The sequence below is a fragment of the Fonticula alba genome (assembly GCF_000388065.1).
Source record: "Fonticula alba strain ATCC 38817 unplaced genomic scaffold supercont2.8, whole genome shotgun sequence".
Lineage (NCBI taxonomy): Eukaryota > Rotosphaerida > Fonticulaceae > Fonticula > Fonticula alba.
In genome coordinates this window covers 1814080-1833609 of record NW_009242978.1, presented here as the reverse complement: position 1 = coordinate 1833609, position 19530 = coordinate 1814080, and the positions used below count along the sequence as shown (strand labels likewise).

At 66.0% G+C, this 19530-nt stretch overlaps 2 protein-coding genes and 1 non-coding gene across 4 annotated transcripts; all 3 read right to left on the bottom strand.

Annotated features, from left to right (window-relative positions):
• Positions 1-782: 782 nt before the first annotated feature.
• Positions 783-7691, bottom strand: H696_05068 (TKL protein kinase). The gene is made up of 2 exons (XM_009498929.1): positions 6167-7691; positions 783-5969 (listed from the first exon to the last, which is right to left on the bottom strand). Exons 1-2 carry the CDS (start codon positions 6501-6503, stop codon positions 868-870), a joined length of 5439 nt encoding a protein of 1812 aa, XP_009497204.1. The 5' UTR covers positions 6504-7691; the 3' UTR covers positions 783-867.
• A 2890-nt stretch (positions 7692-10581) lies between these two features.
• On the bottom strand, positions 10582-10655 carry H696_05067. The gene has a single exon. It is a non-coding gene; the product is annotated as a tRNA-Arg (tRNA).
• Positions 10656-13881: 3226 nt separating this feature from the next.
• On the bottom strand, positions 13882-18794 carry H696_05066. 2 transcript variants are annotated; one of them, XM_009498927.1, is made up of 9 exons: positions 18371-18794; positions 17960-18199; positions 17229-17810; positions 16795-17022; positions 16232-16558; positions 15734-16003; positions 15429-15520; positions 14886-15308; positions 13882-14330 (listed from the first exon to the last, which is right to left on the bottom strand). In XM_009498927.1, exons 1-9 carry the CDS (start codon positions 18626-18628, stop codon positions 14006-14008), a joined length of 2745 nt encoding a protein of 914 aa, XP_009497202.1. In that variant the 5' UTR covers positions 18629-18794; the 3' UTR covers positions 13882-14005. The 2 variants fall into 2 exon arrangements, with proteins under 2 accessions (XP_009497202.1, XP_009497203.1); XM_009498928.1 differs by having other exon boundaries at positions 17960-18794.
• Positions 18795-19530: the final 736 nt, after the last annotated feature.

Genomic DNA, 19530 nt, shown 5'->3' with positions numbered 1-19530 from the left:
CCCCACTGGCATCGTGCGCCCCATATGGCCGAAGCCCGATGTCGCCCCGGCCCCGGGGGCCGCCAACCGGCACCACAGGGCCACCACGCACTGGGGCGGGGGGGGGGGGGGGGGGGGGCAGTCGGCCGGTTGGCCAGTGCGAGGCCCGGGGGCCGGCCAGCCGCGTGTCCAGGCATGCTACGATGGCACTTTTCAAAGGGACCCGGCAGCGATCGAGGAGACATGCTGACGACACCGACCCCCCTGCCCCCCCCCCGTAAAGGGAGCTTTTATAGTGGCCTTTTGTAGTCATCGAAAATCGCCCCCCTCTGCTGCCGCCCGTTCTCTTCCTGCGCCCGGTCTTTCCCACAGGCCGCCTTTGATCGGCCATTCGAAGAAGAAATCTCGCCTAACAGGCGACCATCCCCGGGCCGGATCTGAGGCCATCGGCCACCAGGCTCGCTCTCCTGTCCGAACAGTCGGACGCCTGCCTCCCAATTGCCTGTTCCTGCGACCGTGACTCCCTTCCGTCCCCCTTTCATCCTGACAGTCGCGCACCACTCGGGACCCCTGGAGGTATCGGCCAGAGGGCCCTCCGCGGCCGGCCGACTGCCACGCCCCTTCGCCCATGCCCGACGTGCCAACATGGGGCAATCCGAGACACGTTAAACGCGGCCCCCGGCGTCGGCGATCCGTCACCGAGGAGCACGGACCCCTTGCGCGTCCCCGGGCTGTCTTGCCCTCCTGCTCCCCCCCCCCCATCTGGTCCCAGTAACGAAACACCACACGAGTGCAGGGAAAAATCACGATGCAACTCCAGCAAAAAAGGAGATCCCATTGTCCGCGGCCATGGAGGATGGGCCAAGCCCCTCTCAGGGGGCGGGGATCTCAATCGAGACCCCCGGCCGCCACAAAGTACATGGAACACTGCTGGCGGAAGGTGCCGGCATCTGGGCGTCGCTGTGCATCCAGCTGCCATGCTGCCTCGACAAGGTCCCGGGCATGGACGAAGGGGCCCTCGGCCGGGAGTTGCTCCACCGGGGGCCGGGCATTTTCCTGACAAACTGCCTCCATGATCACCTCCATCGAGAGACCGGACCAAGATGTCGACCGGGTCAAGCACTCCCACAGCATGATCCCAGCGGCGTAGATATCGGCCGGCAAGAAGGCCCCCCGGTCCAGGGGAACACCCTGCCGGAAGGCCCGAAGCAACTCCGGCGATGCATACGGCACCGACATGGCATTCAATTCGGGGAAGGAGTTCACCAGAGCCGACGACCGCTCGGCCGACAGATTCCGGCTGGTGCCCAAATCGCCCAGCGCGACATGCCACATTCCGTCATCATGCATCCGAACAAAGACATTGGCCGGCTTCAGGTCGCAATGGGCCACCCCGTGGGCGTGCATGGCCTCCATGCCGGAGGCCCACTGCCGTATGATGTCGGCCAGCTGCCGGTCCGTGAGGGCCACCGCCGAGTGCAGCAGAGTCTTCAAGTCCGTGTCAAAGCGCTCCATCACAATGGCCGGGGGCATCTCACTGTAGCCATACACCCGGACGATATTCCGATGCTCACGCAGGAGCCACATGAGAGCCACTTCATTCTGGAAGAGGGAGACATCCACCGGCCGCATGGTCTCGGCCTTCATGCGCTTCACGGCCACCGTCTCCGGGCAGCCCAGCCGACCGATGATCCCCGGCCCGACGGACTGCGCGGCATACACGCTGGCCTGGCCCCCGGCGCCCAGTGTCATGTCCAGCCGGCGGAAGTCCATGTCCACATTCACCAAAATGGCCCCCGGCAGGGCCAGCTCCAGGATGGTGTTCAGCATGGTGGCATCCTCGGTGTCGGGCCCCTTGGCAAGCATCATGGCCCGCCGGCGGTGGCGCACACACAGCACCGCAAGCACGGCCAGCAGCACCAGCACCACGAGCAAGCCCACCGCCAGGCCAATGGCCAGGCCAATGCGCGTCGCCCCCGAGCCCGGGGCCCGTGCACAGTCAGACGCCCCCGGGCCATCACACTCAAGACACCCCTTGTGACAGGGCCGACAGCCAGCCGGGACAGACTCGCGATCGGGATACCACCCTGGCGGGCAGACACCCACACAGGATGTCCCCTCCAGCAGCAAGCCACCCGCGTGACAGGCATCGCATGTGGCCACCCCCGGGCAGGATGGCGTCCCGTCGGCTGCCCATTTGCAGCCAGCCTGCCCGGGCCCGGCCGTGCACTGCTCGCAGCCCGACGGACAGGCCTGGCACACCCCGCGGACGGCCGCAAAGCCGGCCCCGCATGCGGGCACGCATGTGCCCGATTCCGGCATCAGATGGCCGCTGTCGGGCGCGCAGGCGGTGCACCTTTCCGCGGCCTTGCCGCATGTCAAGCACGGCCATTGACAGGGCGCGCAAATGCCCGACGAGGGATCGAGGAACTCCCCGGCCGGGCAGCCATCGACACATTGGCCATCGGAGAGCTGGAAGCCGGGCCGGCAGCTTTGACACACCGCCATGCACTGGGCCCCGGCCGGGACACACTCGGCACAGTGTTCCGGACAGGGCTCACACCGGCCACTTGGATGGCAGGCCAGCCAGCCGGCCGGGCAGGACGCCACACACTCCCCATCGGCCTGGAGCAGGAGGGGCTCGGAGCAGGCGGTGCATGATCCCGCCCGGTCGCAACGCCGGCATGCCTGGTCGCATGGCCGGCAAATGCCCCCCTCGGCGAAGTGCCCCTCAGGACAGGACGCCAAGCAGGTCCCCGCATAGAGGGCCTGGCCAGGCGCGCAGCCGGTGCAGTCGGTACTCCGGGGACCGGAGCAGCTGGCACAGACGGCACTACACGCCAAGCACTCGTGACCGGCTTGGAAGGCCCCCTCCGGGCAGGTCCCAAAGCAATGGGTGTCCATTTGCAGCGGGGCATGATCGCCGCATGTGAGACAGTGCCCCGGGCCCGGGCCAAAGCAAGTCCCACAGGAATCGTGGCATACCATGCAAATGTTCCCCTGTGGCGAAGACCCAGCCGAGCAGGAGGCCACGCAATCCGGGCTCTCAAGCAGCCAGCCCCGATCGCAAAGAGCACACACATCCCGCGAGGCCGGGCAGCTGGCACAGTGATCCTGGCACTTGGCGCAGCCGGACCCCATGGTGCTGTAGCCCACCGGGCAGCTGGACACACAGCGCATGGGGGATTGCCCGGCCGGCAGGGCAAACAGCCCGCCGGCGCAGCTGGGCAAACACTCCGTGCTCCGGACCCCGGCACAGCGATCGCACGAGGCATGGCATCGAAGACACCGATCCCCCACGGCGACATGCTTCGCCGCACAGTGTTGCACACAGTCCCCATCCTGCAGCAGGGCATCCCGACACCGCCAGCAATCCCGATCGGAGGGACCATTGCACGTGGCGCAGGCCGAATGGCAAGCCGCACAGGCGCCGGAGGCCAGATCGCGATATTGGCCTTCGGGACAGTGCGACTCGCAGGTGCCCACCAGGGCCGAGACCTCCAGCAGTTCCAGCCCCGGGGCACATGTCGTGCACTGGTCCGGGCCTGGCCCGGCGCATGCCAGGCAGGAGGGGTCACACGGCTGGCACGATTCGTCGGTCCCATGCGTGCTCTCCGGGCAGGCGGCCAAGCAAACCCCATCCCACGACAGCAGGAGGCCCGGGGCGCAGGAGTAACACCGGTCCGCCGTGCAGGAGGCACACCCGGCCGGGCAGGCGACGCAAGGCCCCGTCCGCCCGGCGGCCGGAGGCCCGGTCGCCCACCGGAAGCCATCGCCACACACCTGGCACATGTCCGCGCGTTCGGCGCAGAGATCGCAGGATTCATGGCATGCGGCGCATCGATCGACGCCCGGATACTCGCCCGGGCCGCAGGTACTTCCACACAGCGAGGCCACATGCTCATCGGGCTGGAGGAAGATCAGCCCCGGGCGACATGCCTCACAGGCATCGGCCCGAGAGCATGCCATGCAAGAGGCATCGCACCTGGCGCACTGGCCATTGCCATCGAGGAAAAAGCCCCCCGCGCAGCTCTCGCACATGCCATCCGACATGCATGACACACAGCCAGCCGGGCAGGCCCGACACTCGGCCGTCTGGTCGTCCGGCCAGAGGCCCAACGGGCAGGCCGACGCGCAGCTCCCCTGGTGGAGATAAGTCCCCGGGCGACAGCCTGTACAGGCATGCATGCTGTCGGGGACCGCACATTCGAGGCAGGTCGAGTGACACGGCTGACAGAGGGTGGAATTCGGACTACCGACAGCCCAGCCCGCCTGGCACATCCCACACCGATAGCCACCCCCAGGCCCCGTGACCGGGTCGCACCGGAGGCAGGAGCCCGGGCACCGACATAGCGCCTGTGGATCCAGGATGAGGCCCGGCGGGCAGGCGCTCAAACAGATGGCCGGGTCGTCGGGCATGGCCGCCCGACAGGCGGTGCAGCTGTCGGAACCCGGGCCCGAGCACTCGCGGCACGATGGGTGACAGGGCAGGCATGTCGGGCCAAAGGTCTCACTCGGGCAGGAGTACTCAATACGCATCTCCACCATGCCCAGGGACGTCTTGGCCAGCAGGGCCATCGCCAGTATGGCCGTTGGGTCTTGAGCAGGCTGGCCCGGGCTCTGGATGACATCCATGCTACTGAGGCCGGTGATGAGCCTTCCCAGCGGCAGGAAGGTAGCCGGCAGCAGGGAGCACGGGCCGGCCACCGCCAAGCACCGAAAGAATGCCACGGCCAAGAAACGCTCCGTCACGAGCAGCAATGCGGCCGGGAATTCGGGCAGGCCGTCGATTTCCAGAGACTGGAAGCGACTGGGACCCCCGCCCAAGCCAATGGGCACCTGGCCGAGATTGTGCCGCAGGGTAGGCAGGTCCACCGTTCGGCCCGATGGCAGCATGTCCCCGGGAGCCGAAAAGGCTTCCCAATGGCCGGACGGCAACACGCGAGTCATGATGAGTTCGTGCGCATGGCGGCCCGGACCGTGGGGACCTGCCGTCCGCAAGAGCACCGGCGTCCCGAAGACGGTGTGGCTCGCAAACAGCCGGTTGGCAAGGGCCTGCCGGCGAGCATCTCCCTCAAGAAGATCCAGAGGCAGTGCGGTTGCCTGGCCGCTGAGATTCGTCTGGACAAACCAGTCCGTGGGATCCCCCAAGTCCGGCAGCGATCGCGGCCCGACCGGGGCCAAAACCCGCGGGAGGAGTAGCCCATCCTGGGTCCGACCAGCGATGTCAAGGAGACGCCAGGATTCATCGAAAAAGTAGAGGGCCGCCCGATTCCCGTCCAGGTAGGCCAAAACATGGCGATCGCCAATTCGACGGACCATCCGGCAAGGCCGGCTGACGACATATTGCGGCATCGGAGCGGGGACCCCCAGGCACACGGCGCGGGACGTGCCATCCGGCTCGGGAAGCAGCGAGCAGGACAGAGCCCCGAGGAGGAGCTCCTCCTGGCCCGTGCACATGGCGAATGGGAGAACCGCCTCGGAGGGCAGCAAAAGGGGCCCGATTTCCGTGTATGACGCCACGCCGGCCGAGGGGAACCCGGGAAAGAGGGTGATCTCCTCGAGGGGCGGCCGAGAGGGGTCGCTCGCGGCCGCGGCCGGCATCCACAGGGTCCTGGCGTCCGGAATGAAGAACAAAACCCCCTCCCGAGCAGCAGACGGCGTGCTGAGGGCCCTCGCCGACAGGGAGGGCGTACCGAAATCCCGCGGGTCCAGGGTCAGATGCGTGGAGCCCAGGGCCAGAATCGTCAACCCGGCCGAGGAAGACGAGTTGATGGTCGGGCGTTCCGTGAGGCTGTACAGGGTTGCCGATGGGCCGGCGTTACGCTGGCAAACCCCAGCCAGCTCGGTGAAGCCCGGCGAGCAGGCACTCACACAGTTCACCCCGCCACCGGCGGGGGCTTGCTCCGTCAGCAACGGCGCTTGGCATTGGAAGCACTCGGTACCGGAGCATGAAGTGCACCCCTTTGGACAGGGGCGGCACAGGCGCGCTGCAAGGTCACCAAAGGATGGGTCAGTGCATGGATCCCTCTTGGCCGGCCATCGGACCCCGGCCTGACGCTGGTCAAATTCCTGGCACCGACAGCCGCGAGTCAACTGCCGGAAAGGAGGAGAAGCAAGAAGAAGGAAAAGGAACGGGGAAAGCACACACACAAACACACACACACACACAGACACACACACGCACCCGGACGGTCCAAGTAGAAGCCGTCGCCACATGCGCCGCACAGGCGCTCATCGTCTGCAAAGGGGCTGGCCTGGCGCCCCGGCGAGCACATCCATCCCAGCGAGGTACCCAGGAGGAAATCCTCCCGGTCGCAGACGATGCTCGAATCGGGGTCACAGCGAAAGAGGTCCGGCTCCAGCAGGCCCACATGGCCGACGGCCAGGATCCACCGGGGCCCATTCAAATCCACGATCAGGCTCATGAAGTCGGCCTCCATCGGATTGACGCCGGCCGGGGTGATCACCGGCCGCCAGGTGGCCTGGCGATTGTGGATGTCCGCGCGCCATAGCTTTGCCATCGGTCCGGGGGCTCCCCCGGCGATGATTCAGCGTAGTAGAGCAATGGCAAGACTTCTTCCATCGAAAGGGCCGGGGGGAGGATGATGCGCCCAGTGGGGCCGCCCACCGTGCCAGGGGGCAGAGAAAAGGAAAACGGCGTGCCCATGCTGGCCGGGCAGGGATGCACCCGAATATGCGACCCATCCAGCAGCAGGATCAAATCCCCGGTCGGGCAATCCCCCGAAGGGGAGGACACCCGAGAGGAGATCATTTGAAGGACGCCCGAAGTGGGAACCGCGATGCCGGAGACCTCGGCCGAGCCACCCCCCTGATGCCTAACATACCACAGGTGTTGGTTGGGCTCCAGGAAGAAGAACGTTCGCCCGGGTCCGGGAACAGCCAACACCGGGGCAGACTCCATGGCCGGCAAAGACAGGTCATGATACATCAACTGGCCGGCAAGAACATCCAACTCCACGAGGAGGATCTTCAAGGTGACGGCACTCGACCCGACATCAACAAGTACCAGGAGGTCGACCGAGTCCTGGCCCACACTCTGGGCCGCGAGCAATTGCGTATTCGGCATGGTCCATGCAAGGGCCGCGGTCAGCCCGCACACGCCCACATGAGTGTGGGAGTACTCGAGGACCAGGGGCCCCGGCAGGGATGCCCCCGGCAGAACCATATGCATTGGATTCGCCGAAGGGGGAGTCGGCGCCGAGCAAACCAAGGCGTAGGGCCCGATGTCGGAGAAGAATACACCCCACCGGATGTCAGTCAGGCGGTCCAGCTTGACATGTTGTTCGCGAGCCTCCAGGATACTTGTCGACTTTTCGTAAACAGCTATCGATGGCTCTCCGAGGGGCGTCGAAAATCCCATCAGACGCCCGGCCGTCGAGGGAGCGTGCAGCGTTCCGTGCAGCAGGAGCGGCCCCGTGCCTCGGGCCAGGGTCACCAAGAACCCGACAAACAGCCAGAGGACCGGCGCCAGCCTACCGGCGCCGGACCTATGCCAGGCATGGCTCGCCATTTGAACGCGACTCGGCGGAGCGAGCCACAGGCCGAGCCGGAGCAGCGAGTGAGCCAGGAAGGTGGGAGAGGAGGGAAGCCAGGTGGAAGGGGGGGGGGGAGGAGAGCAAGGAAGCAGCGGAAGGAGGGGAAAGTTGATGCTTGTCAGAGCGGTGCACGGTGCCAGGCCGAGGGTGGTGTCCTAAAAAGGAGGAAAAAAAAAAAGAAGGCAAACCAAGTGGCTTCCGAGCTGTCTCCTCTGACCGGAGGGGGCCCCCCTTCCCCGGCCCAGGGAGGCAGGTGGATCCCGGCGCGGCAGATGCTGGCCGACTGGGTCGGAGTTTTTCCTTGGCCCCGGCGGCTCGCATGGCGGTGAACGTGGGAGATTCGAATCCCCGGAGCCGTGGGGATCCGAATGGGGCGGCGCCCGATGGATACACGCGGTCAGCACAGGGTGGGAGAGCTATCCATGCCAGGAGGGTCCACAAGTCGAGCTGCGACACGCTTTTTGTTTCTCGGCATGGCTCGCCGGATGCCCCTCTCCGGGGCCCGGTAGGTGTGAGCATCACACACAGGGCTGGGCAGTCGGCGGCGGCGGCGGCGGCTTGTGTATTCTTCCGAAACGGATGCCCGAAGCTCGGATCGGCAGCGATGCCCCCGCCCCCCCCCGCCGGGATGGGCGGCGCCAGGGTCATCATCAAGAGTTGGCAATTAAATCATCACATGGGAGACCGCCCACCCGGGCAAAAGCCATGAGCTGGCGCTTGTGTCTGGTCCAAGGCTTCCTTTCCGGGGGCGCCACGTGTGGCTGGTTCGATTACCTTCTGAATTACACGCATTTCGGGTGGACCCAGCTCCGCGACATCCAAGAATAAGAGCCGCTCACGCGGGGGATTGCGGGGTGGAAGGCCACAAGGTGGCCTTTGAAGGCAAGTGCTGGTCGGGATTCTCCATGCGAGGCGGGCATGTCAGGCCAGACCGCGGGGATTCCGGTCCGGGCCTCGATCCGCGGGCACCTGGGCACATCCCTCCGCCCACAATCCCCGAGAAGCGGTTCCCCCAGCTGCCGGACCTCGAGGGGCGCGCGCGCGCGCGCGAGGGCACATGTGGTGACTCTGTCCGGGCCCTGGGCGCCTGCTGAAAGGCCTACTCTTGGACCCGGTGGGGCGTACTAGAGTGGGTCGGTTGCCGTTGCTCGCCATCTCGATTCGCACCGGCTCGCCGAGTTTGGGACTTTCCATGGTCCAGATTGACGCGGTCTTCCCTTTGCTTTCGGGGATCACCCCAGTCGGTGCAGATTTCCGGCATAGCATCCGTCAGGGGTCTCTCTCCCTCTTTCCCGCTGTCAGCTCCAGCCGGGGAAGGGCCCCGCAGGTGGCTAGATCAGGGGGAACTGGTGAAGAGATCTTAGTGCGGAGTGGTTGGAATGGCAAGGAGGCATGTGAATGCATGTGAATCTCTGTTCGCCAACGGGTGTCCACGCGCGCGCTGTTCTTTTCAGAGGTCGATCTTTCGCCACATGCGACGAATTCCCGCACCAAAGGAGCCCTTTGCTCCGGCACGATCGCAGAGTGAGTGGGTTCCCCGGGTTTTGGGCTTCGAGGACCTTGCACGTGAGATGTCAATACATGTGCCTCAGAGGCCCCTCGCCAGGAGAGAAGCCCCAGCAGGGAGGGGTCTCGGGCATCAAATCGCCGAGAGGCGGCGATCGCCGCAGGGTGGCCAAGTCCCACGATGGCCGGCCGAGGGACGGCGGCCAGCCCTCAAGCCGGGCTGCCGAGATCACAGATGCCCGGGGCCAAGCGGGCCCAAGACCATGTTGGGAATGTCGCACGCTTGGCACACCGCATGCGCAGCGACAAACGCCCGGTCCCTATGTACGTTCGCATGACCAGTGCCTTCCCGGCGATGATGATGGGGCCTTCGGTCTAAGGCGACCCAGTTCTCGACACACGCCGGCTGGAGCGCCTCTACGACCCCCAGACCTCGGGGAAACCGTCGATACCTGTCCGCGAATGTCTCGTCCAAGGGGCCAAGTGCAAGCGGGCCCCTCCCGTGACACGCTTATATTGTTGCTGCGGGTAGGGCGCGTGTGGTGCACGCTCTCCGGAGCGGCCGACGCAGGAGTGCAGCCCAAACCGCCTCCCTTGACCCATCGCACGGCCGACCCTTTAGGTCGCCAAGGAGATCGGACATCTTCACCCTCTGGCGATGGCCGGACAAGCCCCAAAGCCCTCGCTGGAGAGGTGACCTCGGGGTCGATGGGCAGCGTGTTGCGGCAGGCCATCGATGCCGGTTCCCCAGGCCCCAGACCATCGTTCATCGCCAGCCACCGACCACTCGGGCTGCCCCAATGTTGATTTTCAAAGCCCGATCCCTTCCCCGGACCAGAGCACCACTGGACGCCCCCAACCATTTGGCACCACACCCGACCTCCCGATCACCAGCCGGCTTCCATTGCACACTGCCTGCTATGCCCCCCTATTCGCCATGCCGGGGGAGGGGGACGCTCAGCCCGGCGGCCGCGCCCGAGCTGCTGCCGGAATTCGGCCCCGCCTCGCATCGTGTGTTGCCATGTCCCCGAGCATGTCCGCTTCGGACCGTTGGTCGCAGCTCACAGGGTGTTCCATAGAGCCTGGCCGAAAGGCGGAGATCTCAAGATGAGGCCCGATGCTCTTACAGGACATATGTCGACCTCGAGCGGCGTCACATTCTCCTCGTCCGAAGCCCCAGATCAAAGTGATCGTCGCCTTTGTCCCAGCCTCCAGGCCAATGGCACCCCCCTCTCGCACAATCGCATCCCCCGGGATCCGGACCGTCTCCGCCGTGTTCCGCGCACTTTTCCCACCGATGCCACGAGTCACCGAGACCCGCTCTGTACTCTGTACGGGCCCAGACCAGCCGGCGAAGCCCGTGGTCAGGCATCCATTTACGAAGACCTCCCTCGGACAGGGTGCAGACCACGGCTGACAGGCTGACCGAGAGACCGGAAATGCGCCGAACGGCTCGACGGGAGACGCTTGCCCAACCTTGATGCCTCGGGTCCGGGCCCCGGGAGGAAGTTTCCGTCCGCCGGAGCAAAAAAAACATTGACCACGATGCGGCTCGAACACACAACCTCCTGATCCGTAGTCAGGTGCTCTATCCAATTGAGCTACGCGGCCATTCTGTGGTGACTACGAGAGAGTCTTTTATTCTTGCCTCTTGGGATTTCCCATCGATCTCCTCTCCCCCGAACCGTCGGCTCCCCTGGCAGAATAAGGGCTTTCTTCACTGCTGGAGCAATGAAGGCCCCCGTGGGCGTCGTCAGCGCGACGAAGGTGACTTTTCCGCGAGCCGGATGATGCGACCAGTCGCCGTGCCACGACCCACCGACCGCGGTCCTCCTCTTCCCCAGTTCACCACGCCCATCGCCCTCTTTTCCTCCCGACCACTGCGACGCGGCCCTCCCCCCACTAGCCACATCGAAGCCCTGTCAGGCCGTCTCTTTCGGGCTGGCCCCTTCAGCTCGCCTCTCTCGGGCGGTCCCTCTCCCCGGCTCAACTGAGCCTGCTCATGTCCTTCCTCCTCGAAGCAGTAATGCACCAGCATTCGCGGCCCCTCGGGGGTGAGAGAGCTCCTCATGTGTGCCAGACGAAGATGTTGTCCACTCTGGGCCGGGGTACCCTATTTCCCCTGAGACCCTTCATTGCAGCGAGATCTCCCCACTTGCGCGGCGACGATCCCCTTTGTCGTATGCACCCGACGGGGCTCGAGAACCCATTCCCTCAATCCCCCCCTTCTTCTCTCCGTTGGAGACATCCCCATCAAGGTCGACTCCGCCCGCGGTCTTCCCCCCGATGCTGCTCCTGGCACCCGGGCATCCTTCCTGCTGATCCGCTTATTCGAAACTAGCTCTCTTTGAAGATGGTTACCAAGAGTGCCCCGGGTCCAGGGCCTGCCCGCTTCACCGACGCGCGCAAGCTCCGACTCTCGGCCTCACTGGGGGGATGGAAAATCAATCTTCATCTTGTGTTGCCTCATCCCACTGAGCTCCCTCTCGGACCCGAGGGTCGCCTTCTCTCTGGTGGGAGATATGCGGCCACACAGCGGATGCCATGGAGCCGATGACATTGCTTAGCTCACAGACATACACCGGACCATGGCTGCCCCTGCCGCATGTCCCGCTCATCGGGGTTGCCTGCTTGGCATACCGGCAAAGGAGAGGGCCCGGAGACACAGGAGTGAAAGAAGCAGCCATCAGCACCCTCATCGCGCAAGTCTGCCGTTATACAAGTGTCACGGGGCTTTGGCTCAGAGGGGTACCGATCATCGACCAATTGCCTCTTATCCAGAACTCCCCGCCTGAGCTCGACGATGGGATCACACCCCCGACCAGAGGGTCGACCATCGATTGCGCGCCGCAACATCAGTGACAAGGAGCAGCAAGGGCCGAAGAAGGACCACAGGCGACAGACAGCGACGCATCCTCGGCCTTGGCCGACTGCAAGCCCGCACCCGGCGACTTCATCGGGGTTTCTCCCATCGCACCCGGAGGACGGTGCACATGCCATTCCCCGGGCCCAGTGCCCCCATCGTCTGTCGGAGGGCTTTCCAAAAGCACACGCCCCCCTGATGAACACCCACATCGGGCCCTTGGTAAGCTGGCCAGGCCGAGTTCCATCCGTGGAGATGCTCCCCAGGTCAGTTGATCCCCTTTCTAAGGGCATCGAGCCGTCACACAACCCACGTGCCGATGGGAATGGCGAGAAGGCCCTCCCCCGACCGGCCATCCCATGCTCACCCCAAAGACCAAATCCCGAATTCCCGGTTACTGGAGGTGTACCGTCTTGACTGTGTGGGAGTCCGGCACGAGTGATGCCCGAAAAGGCAGCGTCCCCATGCGGGACTCTCCCTTCGGCCACCGGCCCGAGGCCGAAAGGCCGGCTCGGTGGATGCCCCCTGGCAACGACTGCGGGTGGTGCCGCACCGAGAGGGCGGTCGAGGAAAAGACATCAAGAGGTGGTCCGGCAATGATCAAAGATGACACACTGGCTTAACGGATGTCATGCTAGTTGATCGCCTACCGGGCGGCTCAGTTGTCTGGTCCTCCCCGGCCCTCGAAGACGAGACCCCCCCCCGCGTGCGGTCGGCACCCCCGGCCCAGATGGCCGTCAAAATGGTGTCCGTCGGCTAACGCCACTCCACGCCCCCTGTATTCACGGTGCCCCGGGGGCATCCGACGAGGACAGCACCTCACCTGCCAGCCGGCTGCCCCGCCGCCCGGGGCTCTCCCCCCGGCAGCAAGGCACACACTCAGGCGGGAAGACGCGCAATTGATGCGGCTTGCACGGCAGACGCGACACTGACCGTCAGATCAAATGCCCCGGCCGGAGCCAAGCGCGCATCCAACGCGCCGGCCATCGGCACCAAGACCACGACACTCCCCAGACCCGCAAAAGAGGAGGCCGGGCCCCACCAGCGGCCGGCAATGCTGGCCACCCCATGCATCCGTTCGAATGTGGGCAGGCCGCCGGGCCAGAGGGCCGTGGCGGGGCACAGTACAAGGGACCGTGTCAATCGTAGCAGGCATGCCCATGTCCCATGACCGGAGGGGGAAACCGCTCGCCCCACCCCTATATGGCGCTACCCGGTCGTCCCCGGCCTCCCGGGTGTTCTTGTAGCAGTAGCCCGCCAAGGTCCAGAACATCTGGTCCTCGCACAATGCCCCTCCCACTGGACCTGCACGCCAGCACGAATGACGCGCTTCGGAGGGCTCCTCCGGGGGAGAAAGCGGCCGGAGTTCCAACAACAAATGTAGCTCTGCAGACAATGCGGCGTGCCTCTGCCCAGCAGGACCCCGGCCCCGCCGAGAAAAAAAACACAGCACAAACGTGCAACGACGCCCGAAAGGATCCGCCTGAGCAAGCCGCCGGTGGGTCGATTCTACACTGCCACCGAGGCCCTTCTCACGGGCCAACTCCCCGCGCCTTTCAGCTCGGGGGCAGGCTCGCAATCGCAGCCCCTTCGGATTAGGCCGCGTTGCCCGAGCGAGCATCCGCTTGTAGGGAGCAAGATCACACGCCACTCCGATTGTCCCAATAGGCGGGCACTTGCGGGGGAATCGCCCCCCCCCCCCCCCCCCCCCCGCCCCCCTGCGCCCTCGGCCTTCCGCCCTCATGGACATGGATGCCCGATGTACTGGGAGGCTGGCGCCCGGCCGAACATGCACAGGCGCGCTGCCCCTCGCCCGATGCAAGAAACCCGGCAGCCCCCCGCCCGCACGCTGGCCTCATCACCGAGCAAGAGAATGGCGCCCGGAAGAGCCAATCCGGGGTTACCCATTCCCCTCGCCACGACATGCCTCGCCACGCGAATAAGACACCGCCCACGGCAAGAAGCCCGCATGGCTTGGCATTGGACATTCATTTCGCGATCGACGGCCCATGATGGCCGATATCCGGCACCACAGCCCGGACCCTGCATCCCAGTCCGAGCGCCCGGATGGGGCCTGGCTGGAGAGCTCAGCCACGCGTCAGCAGGCTGCGGCCCCGTCCGGAGCCCCTGCGGCAGGCGTCCAGAGCTCCACACGAATTTGACCCATCTGCACGGACTCGCCCTCGATGGGCAGGGACTTGGGCCCGAAAGCCGACTTCCCCTCTACCACGGTCGACAGGATGACGGTCGGATGCAGAGGCCGGACCTCCGGGCCCAGGGTCAGCATGTCGCCGGAGGACAGCGGCAGCCCGACATTGACAATGCTGCACTGCAGGGGCTGCCCCAAAATGCTCGGGTCGGTCGGGTCGATGAAGAGCCGAATCAAATCCTCCTCCGGGATGAGGGCCATCCTCTGCCCGAAGCTGGGAAAGGCAGACGCAAGGCCGGCCACCAGTGGCGTGGTCGATACGGGGACCGCAGGGTGTGGTGCCGGGACAATCCGCCGCGATCGCCGCGCATCCGGTCGCAGATGAGTCAGTCATCAATGTCTCCACGAGGGAGGAAAGGCCCCCCCCCCCCCCCCCCCCCCCCCCGAACCCCCCCCCCCCCGGGAGGGGCCCCCTCCCCCCCCCCCTCCCGCGAAACAGGGGGATCCACCACTGGCCCGGGCCGTGTGGGGCGCGCGCGCGGCGCCCTCCGCTTCGTGTGCGCTCGTCGGCCCTGGCCCTTTTCCGAGCGGAAGCCCAACGCGAGAGAGACAGAGAGAAAGAGAAAGCGCGCACGGAGGATGCTATGTGCTGGGCCGGTTAGGAGTTCATCGTTCCCGAGGGGGGACGTGTTGTATGGAGGCCCCCCTGGGTGTGGGGGGGGAAGAGGAGGCCCAACAGGCACAAATCACTTTTGGTGCCCCCCCCCCCCCCCCCCCCCCCCCTACCGGGCGGCAGCCGCCCCGCCGCAGGGGAAGAAGCATCACGCACAGGATGACACAGAAGCGCCGGTCGCCATGTTGCAGGAAGACCGCGCCGGCCGGGGCGTCCTCCCCGGCCCCGGGCCAGGAGGACAGATCCAGAGCGAAAGAGCGCCTCGTCGGCAGGAAGGCCCACGGCTCATAGACATCCGGTTGGCGGTTGGCCGTGTGGAAGACAAAGCGCCCGCCCGGGTGCCGGGCCACCCACGACAGCGAGAACCAGGGGCACACCCAGACTTGCTCGGGCGTGCCGGTCCCAGGAAGGGGCCCCGGCTGGTCACGCCACTGGACATGGCGCTCGGCAAACATCAGGGCATCGAAGTTCAGCAGGTCGAAAAACCCATCACTGCACCGCAGCACCAGCGACCCGTCATCCAACTGCGTGACGGCCAGGCACTGGCGGCCACCGAGCGGGATGTCATATGCACTCTCCCTGGGCATTTTGACCGCGCACAGACGCAGGCACATGCGCATGTTAGATCACCTCAGCACCGCCCTCCCCTGCCTTCGGGATGGGAAGCATGGCTTTACTCGGCCGATGGCGGAGGCGCACCAGTTGTGGAAAATTTGAACCGAGCTCCGGGTCAAAACGGCCAGCGATTCACGCGTCGACCGATGCCCGAACACGGCGACCACCTTGTCATCCTACGGAGGCCCCATGGCCACCACGGGCCACCGTTTCATCCCGGACGCGTGTGTGTGTGTGTGTGTGTGTGTGTGCGCGCGCGAGTTCCCAGCACCGTGTCGAGTGGGACGGGGGCAGGACGATCGTCGGTCAGTTTGCCATGGATGTCGCAACGGGCCCGGGGCCGCCAGCACACCACTGCCAAGGGGCCCCGCAAGGGGAGTGGCACGCACGAAGGACATGGAGCGAAGGACCGGGCCGTCAGCCGTGGCTCGGACAAAGTGCACCTCCCCGCCGGTGGCAACGGCCAGTGTGTCCGGCTCGAGGGGGGCAAAGATGCCGGCCGGGCGGCTGGCACTCCGCCAAGCCGTCCGGGGCTGCTGGTCAATGGCCAGCTGCTCGCCGGCAGCCTGCAGCCCGTACAGAAGCACGCCACTGGGCCCGGCCACCGCCAGCTCCTGTCGCACGGTGGTCATCATCCCACCAGGGGGCAGCCGATCGGTCTGTCCAGGCGAAGGCATCCACCCCCACCCCCCGGGGGAAAGGCACGCATGAGGCAGCCCGACGACACATGGTGTGTGTGTGTGTGTGTGTGTGTGTGTGTGTGTGTGTGTGTGTGAGCGCGCCCGGCAAACTATCGTTACTGGAAGTGTCGGGGCACACCGGTCGGGATGCTCCCCCCTGGCCCGGGATATCCGGGCGGGCTCCCTTTGCAAATGCTTCGCACGCACCCCCGACTGAGGCCAGCCGGCCGGCAGCCAGGACCGGAGGCCGGACACCTTCCGGGCCTCAAGGTCCACGTCCATCGCCCACTGGCCATCGATAACAACGCAAAGCCGACCATCCTGCGGGGGGGAAGCTTGCTGCAGGCTCAGGCGCCCCGGACCGGCGATGCCCGAGGACCCCAGCTGCAAGGCAAAGGAAAAGCCTGCCAGGCGGAAGCTCTCCGTCCCGAGGACATACTCATGACACACGAGGAAGTTCTCATGCAGCGAGAGGGCGCGCTTGGAGCCCAGCATCAGCCGCCCGGCTGGGACCATGTCTCCGAAGCCCTCCACCTGCGGAGGCCACACAGTGACCGCGAGGACGGCAAGGTGGATGTATGTGTGTGTGTGTGTGCGTGGAAGGGAGAAAAGGAAAGGGGGCCATGCTGTCAGAGATGGGCAACCCCCTCCACGCGGTCGAACGGGGCGCCGTGCTGACGGCGGGACAAAGGACGCGCATCGAGGCGGCCCCCTCTGGCGATCATATCTCCCTCCAGGAGGAACCCCCGCCCCCCGGGCCATCGGCGCACCTCGATCCGGAAGACCTCCGGAGCATTCGCACGCGGCCGACAGAGAGTCCCCTGGTTGCTGCGGAAGGGCATCATCGCCATGGGCTCGGCAAACCGAGTAAGGATATTGACATTGGCACCCTCGGAGACGGTCAACGAGTTGAGGCCCCCTGGCGCCACGAGCGTCACTGTCCGGCTGAACTGGTACGACCCCGAAACGACACTGTCCTCGAACAGAGGCAGTGCGATCTGCCGGGTATGGCCGAAGAGCGCACACGCACCAAGCGGGAGGGGGGGGGGGGGGGCCAGGGCGGACATGCGCCCGATGCCAGCGGGGGAAGGGGGAAGAGGAGGAAGATACACAAGTCAGGGTCCAGTTCCCAGATGCCCCGCCCGATGGGACGATCGGGCCGAGATACCGGCCACGGCCCCCCGTCGCCCGCACACGAGCGCACCTTGCGGAAGAGGGAAAACCGAGACAGCGGCCGCCCCAGGTCAATGTAATGGCCGCACCGCCGGCTGGGGTCCACAAGGAGCACCAGCCCGGGGGTGACCGTGAGCTCGAGCCACGCGCCATCCGGAAGCCCCTCCATGAGGATGGACTCATGGGCTCGACAGGCGGGCGGGGCCGACACCCCGAGGGTCGCCACCGGCATCGGGAATTCCGCCAACAGCAGTCGGCCATGACGAACCACCAGCACGCGGTTATGATGGGCAGACACCTGCTTCGGCAAACGGAGGCTGGCACAGGGGCATGCCGGCGGACAGAGCCCCCGGGCCGGCGAGGGGACCACATTCCGGAAGCCATTTTCCCCCCGGCCCCGGAGGGCGTTCTGGGCCCGGTAGCCGGCCTCGGGCGAAACCCCGGCCCCGGCCAGGCAGCTTTCCACCTGGAAGACCGACAAGGCTGTCAGGCTTCCGGCATCGGGTCCGGTCGCCCCGAAGCGCAGCTTGGCCACCATGTTGCCGAAGTTCAGCACCACATGCCCGGCATTGAAGGAGCAGACGCCCTCGGTGGGCAGATCCCCGGGCGAGTCCTGCAAGGGCCCGGGCGAGGGGGGAATCCCGGCGGGCGGACAGCGAAATGCACGGCCCCGGGGCCGGGAGGAGACAGCGCGGGTCAGTGCTTCCGAGCGTGCAGGCAGCAACAAGCCGGCGCGCGGAGACGCCATCCCAGGGCGCGTACATCGAAGAGGACCAGATCTTCACGCAGTTGGAAGCCCAGCAGGGTGGCCGGCTCGGTGGCCAAATACAAAAGCGACTTGTTGACCGTGAAGCCGACACCCTCGGCGCCCGGCACATGACGATAGAGGACCCCGGTCTCGGCCATGCCGGCCTCGTCGAAGGTGAAGCGCACGATCCGCCCGTTGTCGAGCAGCAGGGCCTCGCGGCCGGCGACGTGGAGCGCCTCGCCCGGGGTGGCAACCTGCCGATGAAGACCGCGCCCACATGCCCACAGCCGCCATGCCACACCGCCATCCCCCACCAGAGGTCAGTCTTCATATTTCCGGTGCGGCATGCGAGAGCCGCCAAAAGGCAAAGGAAGCCACTCCCAGCAGCCGGGAAGGCCTCGAGGCTGGGTTGAAGGCGGGTGCACCTTTTGGAGCCAGGGCTCGGGGGACATTGGCGATTCGTTGCTCGGGGGAGCCCGGCCATGGCGACTGGGCAGGCTATCCCGGAGGCCGGTTGCCCCGCCGACAGGGCAACACAAATCAAACTGAGCTCGGTTGCTGTGGATGCTTCCGGAGATGATGAAGTCCCCATACTGGACATTGAGGCGCTGGCCGGATTTGAAGAGGGCCACAATGCCGGTATCCTGGGGAGGGGACACCGGGATCGGAAGAACGTCGGCCATTTCGGGGTGGGGGCAGCGGCAGCAGGGGCAGAGGGGCGGGCAGGGGACAGGGGGATCGAGAGGGTGGTGCAAGCAACGAGGGCACGGAGGCAAAGGAAGGCAAGTAGGGACAGGAGGGCAATGGAGCGAGGGGGGGGGGGGCGGAAATGAAAAAAACCATCCAGAGGGATGCTGGTGACGAGATCTGGCGCTGGGGCGGGTCCCCTTCATTTTTTTTATACCCATCGCAGATGGGGCCAGCCAGCGCGGGAGGCGGATCGCTTGCCACTGAAACCCAAAGGGATCTTCCCCCATAGGCCAGCCCAAGAGGGCAAGTCAACATGCCCAGGTCCCAACGGGCGCGGACGGCGAGTCTCTTCCTGGTCGGGTGTGTTTTCGAGCGCGGCCGGGCGGTGTGTGCGCTCGCGCCCCGGGCGGAGGCCCACCGGGCATCTACTCGGCCGACAGAGAGGTGCGCGGTGCAGGATATCCCAGAAAGCCGCGACTCGGCCCATCGCCGGGCACCCATCTCTCGAGTGCGCCGAGGGAGGGCACAGGGGTTGGTCTGTCGGCGAGCATGGATTTGCCTCATGCGGCGGGCCGGTCGTCAGCGCTCGCCCAGACACCCGCCAGTCCATCCCCAAAGCAGAAGTCCCCCTGCGCCCGTCAGAGAGTTCATGCTTCGCGAGGGTGGCCATTCCGCCCTCCCGCCACCGGGGCGGAGGCCCGACGAGGCTCAACAGGATCCGGGCCGCTATGCCCCGAGGCAGGCAGCGGCCCCGTCACGGACCAGGAACTCGGTTTCGACAAAGGGAGAGTTGGCAGGATGCGAGGCGCCCAACCCGCGTTCGGAAGGAGCGGCAACGGCCCATGGCCGGAGCTTCCCGAACTGGGAATAATGATGACTCCCGAATGTAGACACC

Excerpts from the sequence above, each read along its gene's own strand:
- H696_05066 (XM_009498927.1), bottom strand. The coding sequence starts at position 18,628 with ATGGCCGACGTTCTTCCGATCCCGGTGTCCCCTCCCCAGGATACCGGC. Across the intron at positions 17,811-17,959 it reads AAGATCTGGTCCTCTTCGAT|GACTCGCCCGGGGATCTGCC; the intron begins GTACGCGCCCTG and ends GGGCCCTTGCAG. Across the intron at positions 17,023-17,228 it reads GGTTTTCCCTCTTCCGCAAG|ATCGCACTGCCTCTGTTCGA; the intron begins GTGCGCTCGTGT and ends CATACCCGGCAG.
- H696_05068 (XM_009498929.1), bottom strand. The coding sequence starts at position 6,503 with ATGGCAAAGCTATGGCGCGCGGACATCCACAATCGCCAGGCCACCTGG. Across the intron at positions 5,970-6,166 it reads CTTCTACTTGGACCGTCCGG|CGCGCCTGTGCCGCCCCTGT; the intron begins GTGCGTGTGTGT and ends GTGACCTTGCAG.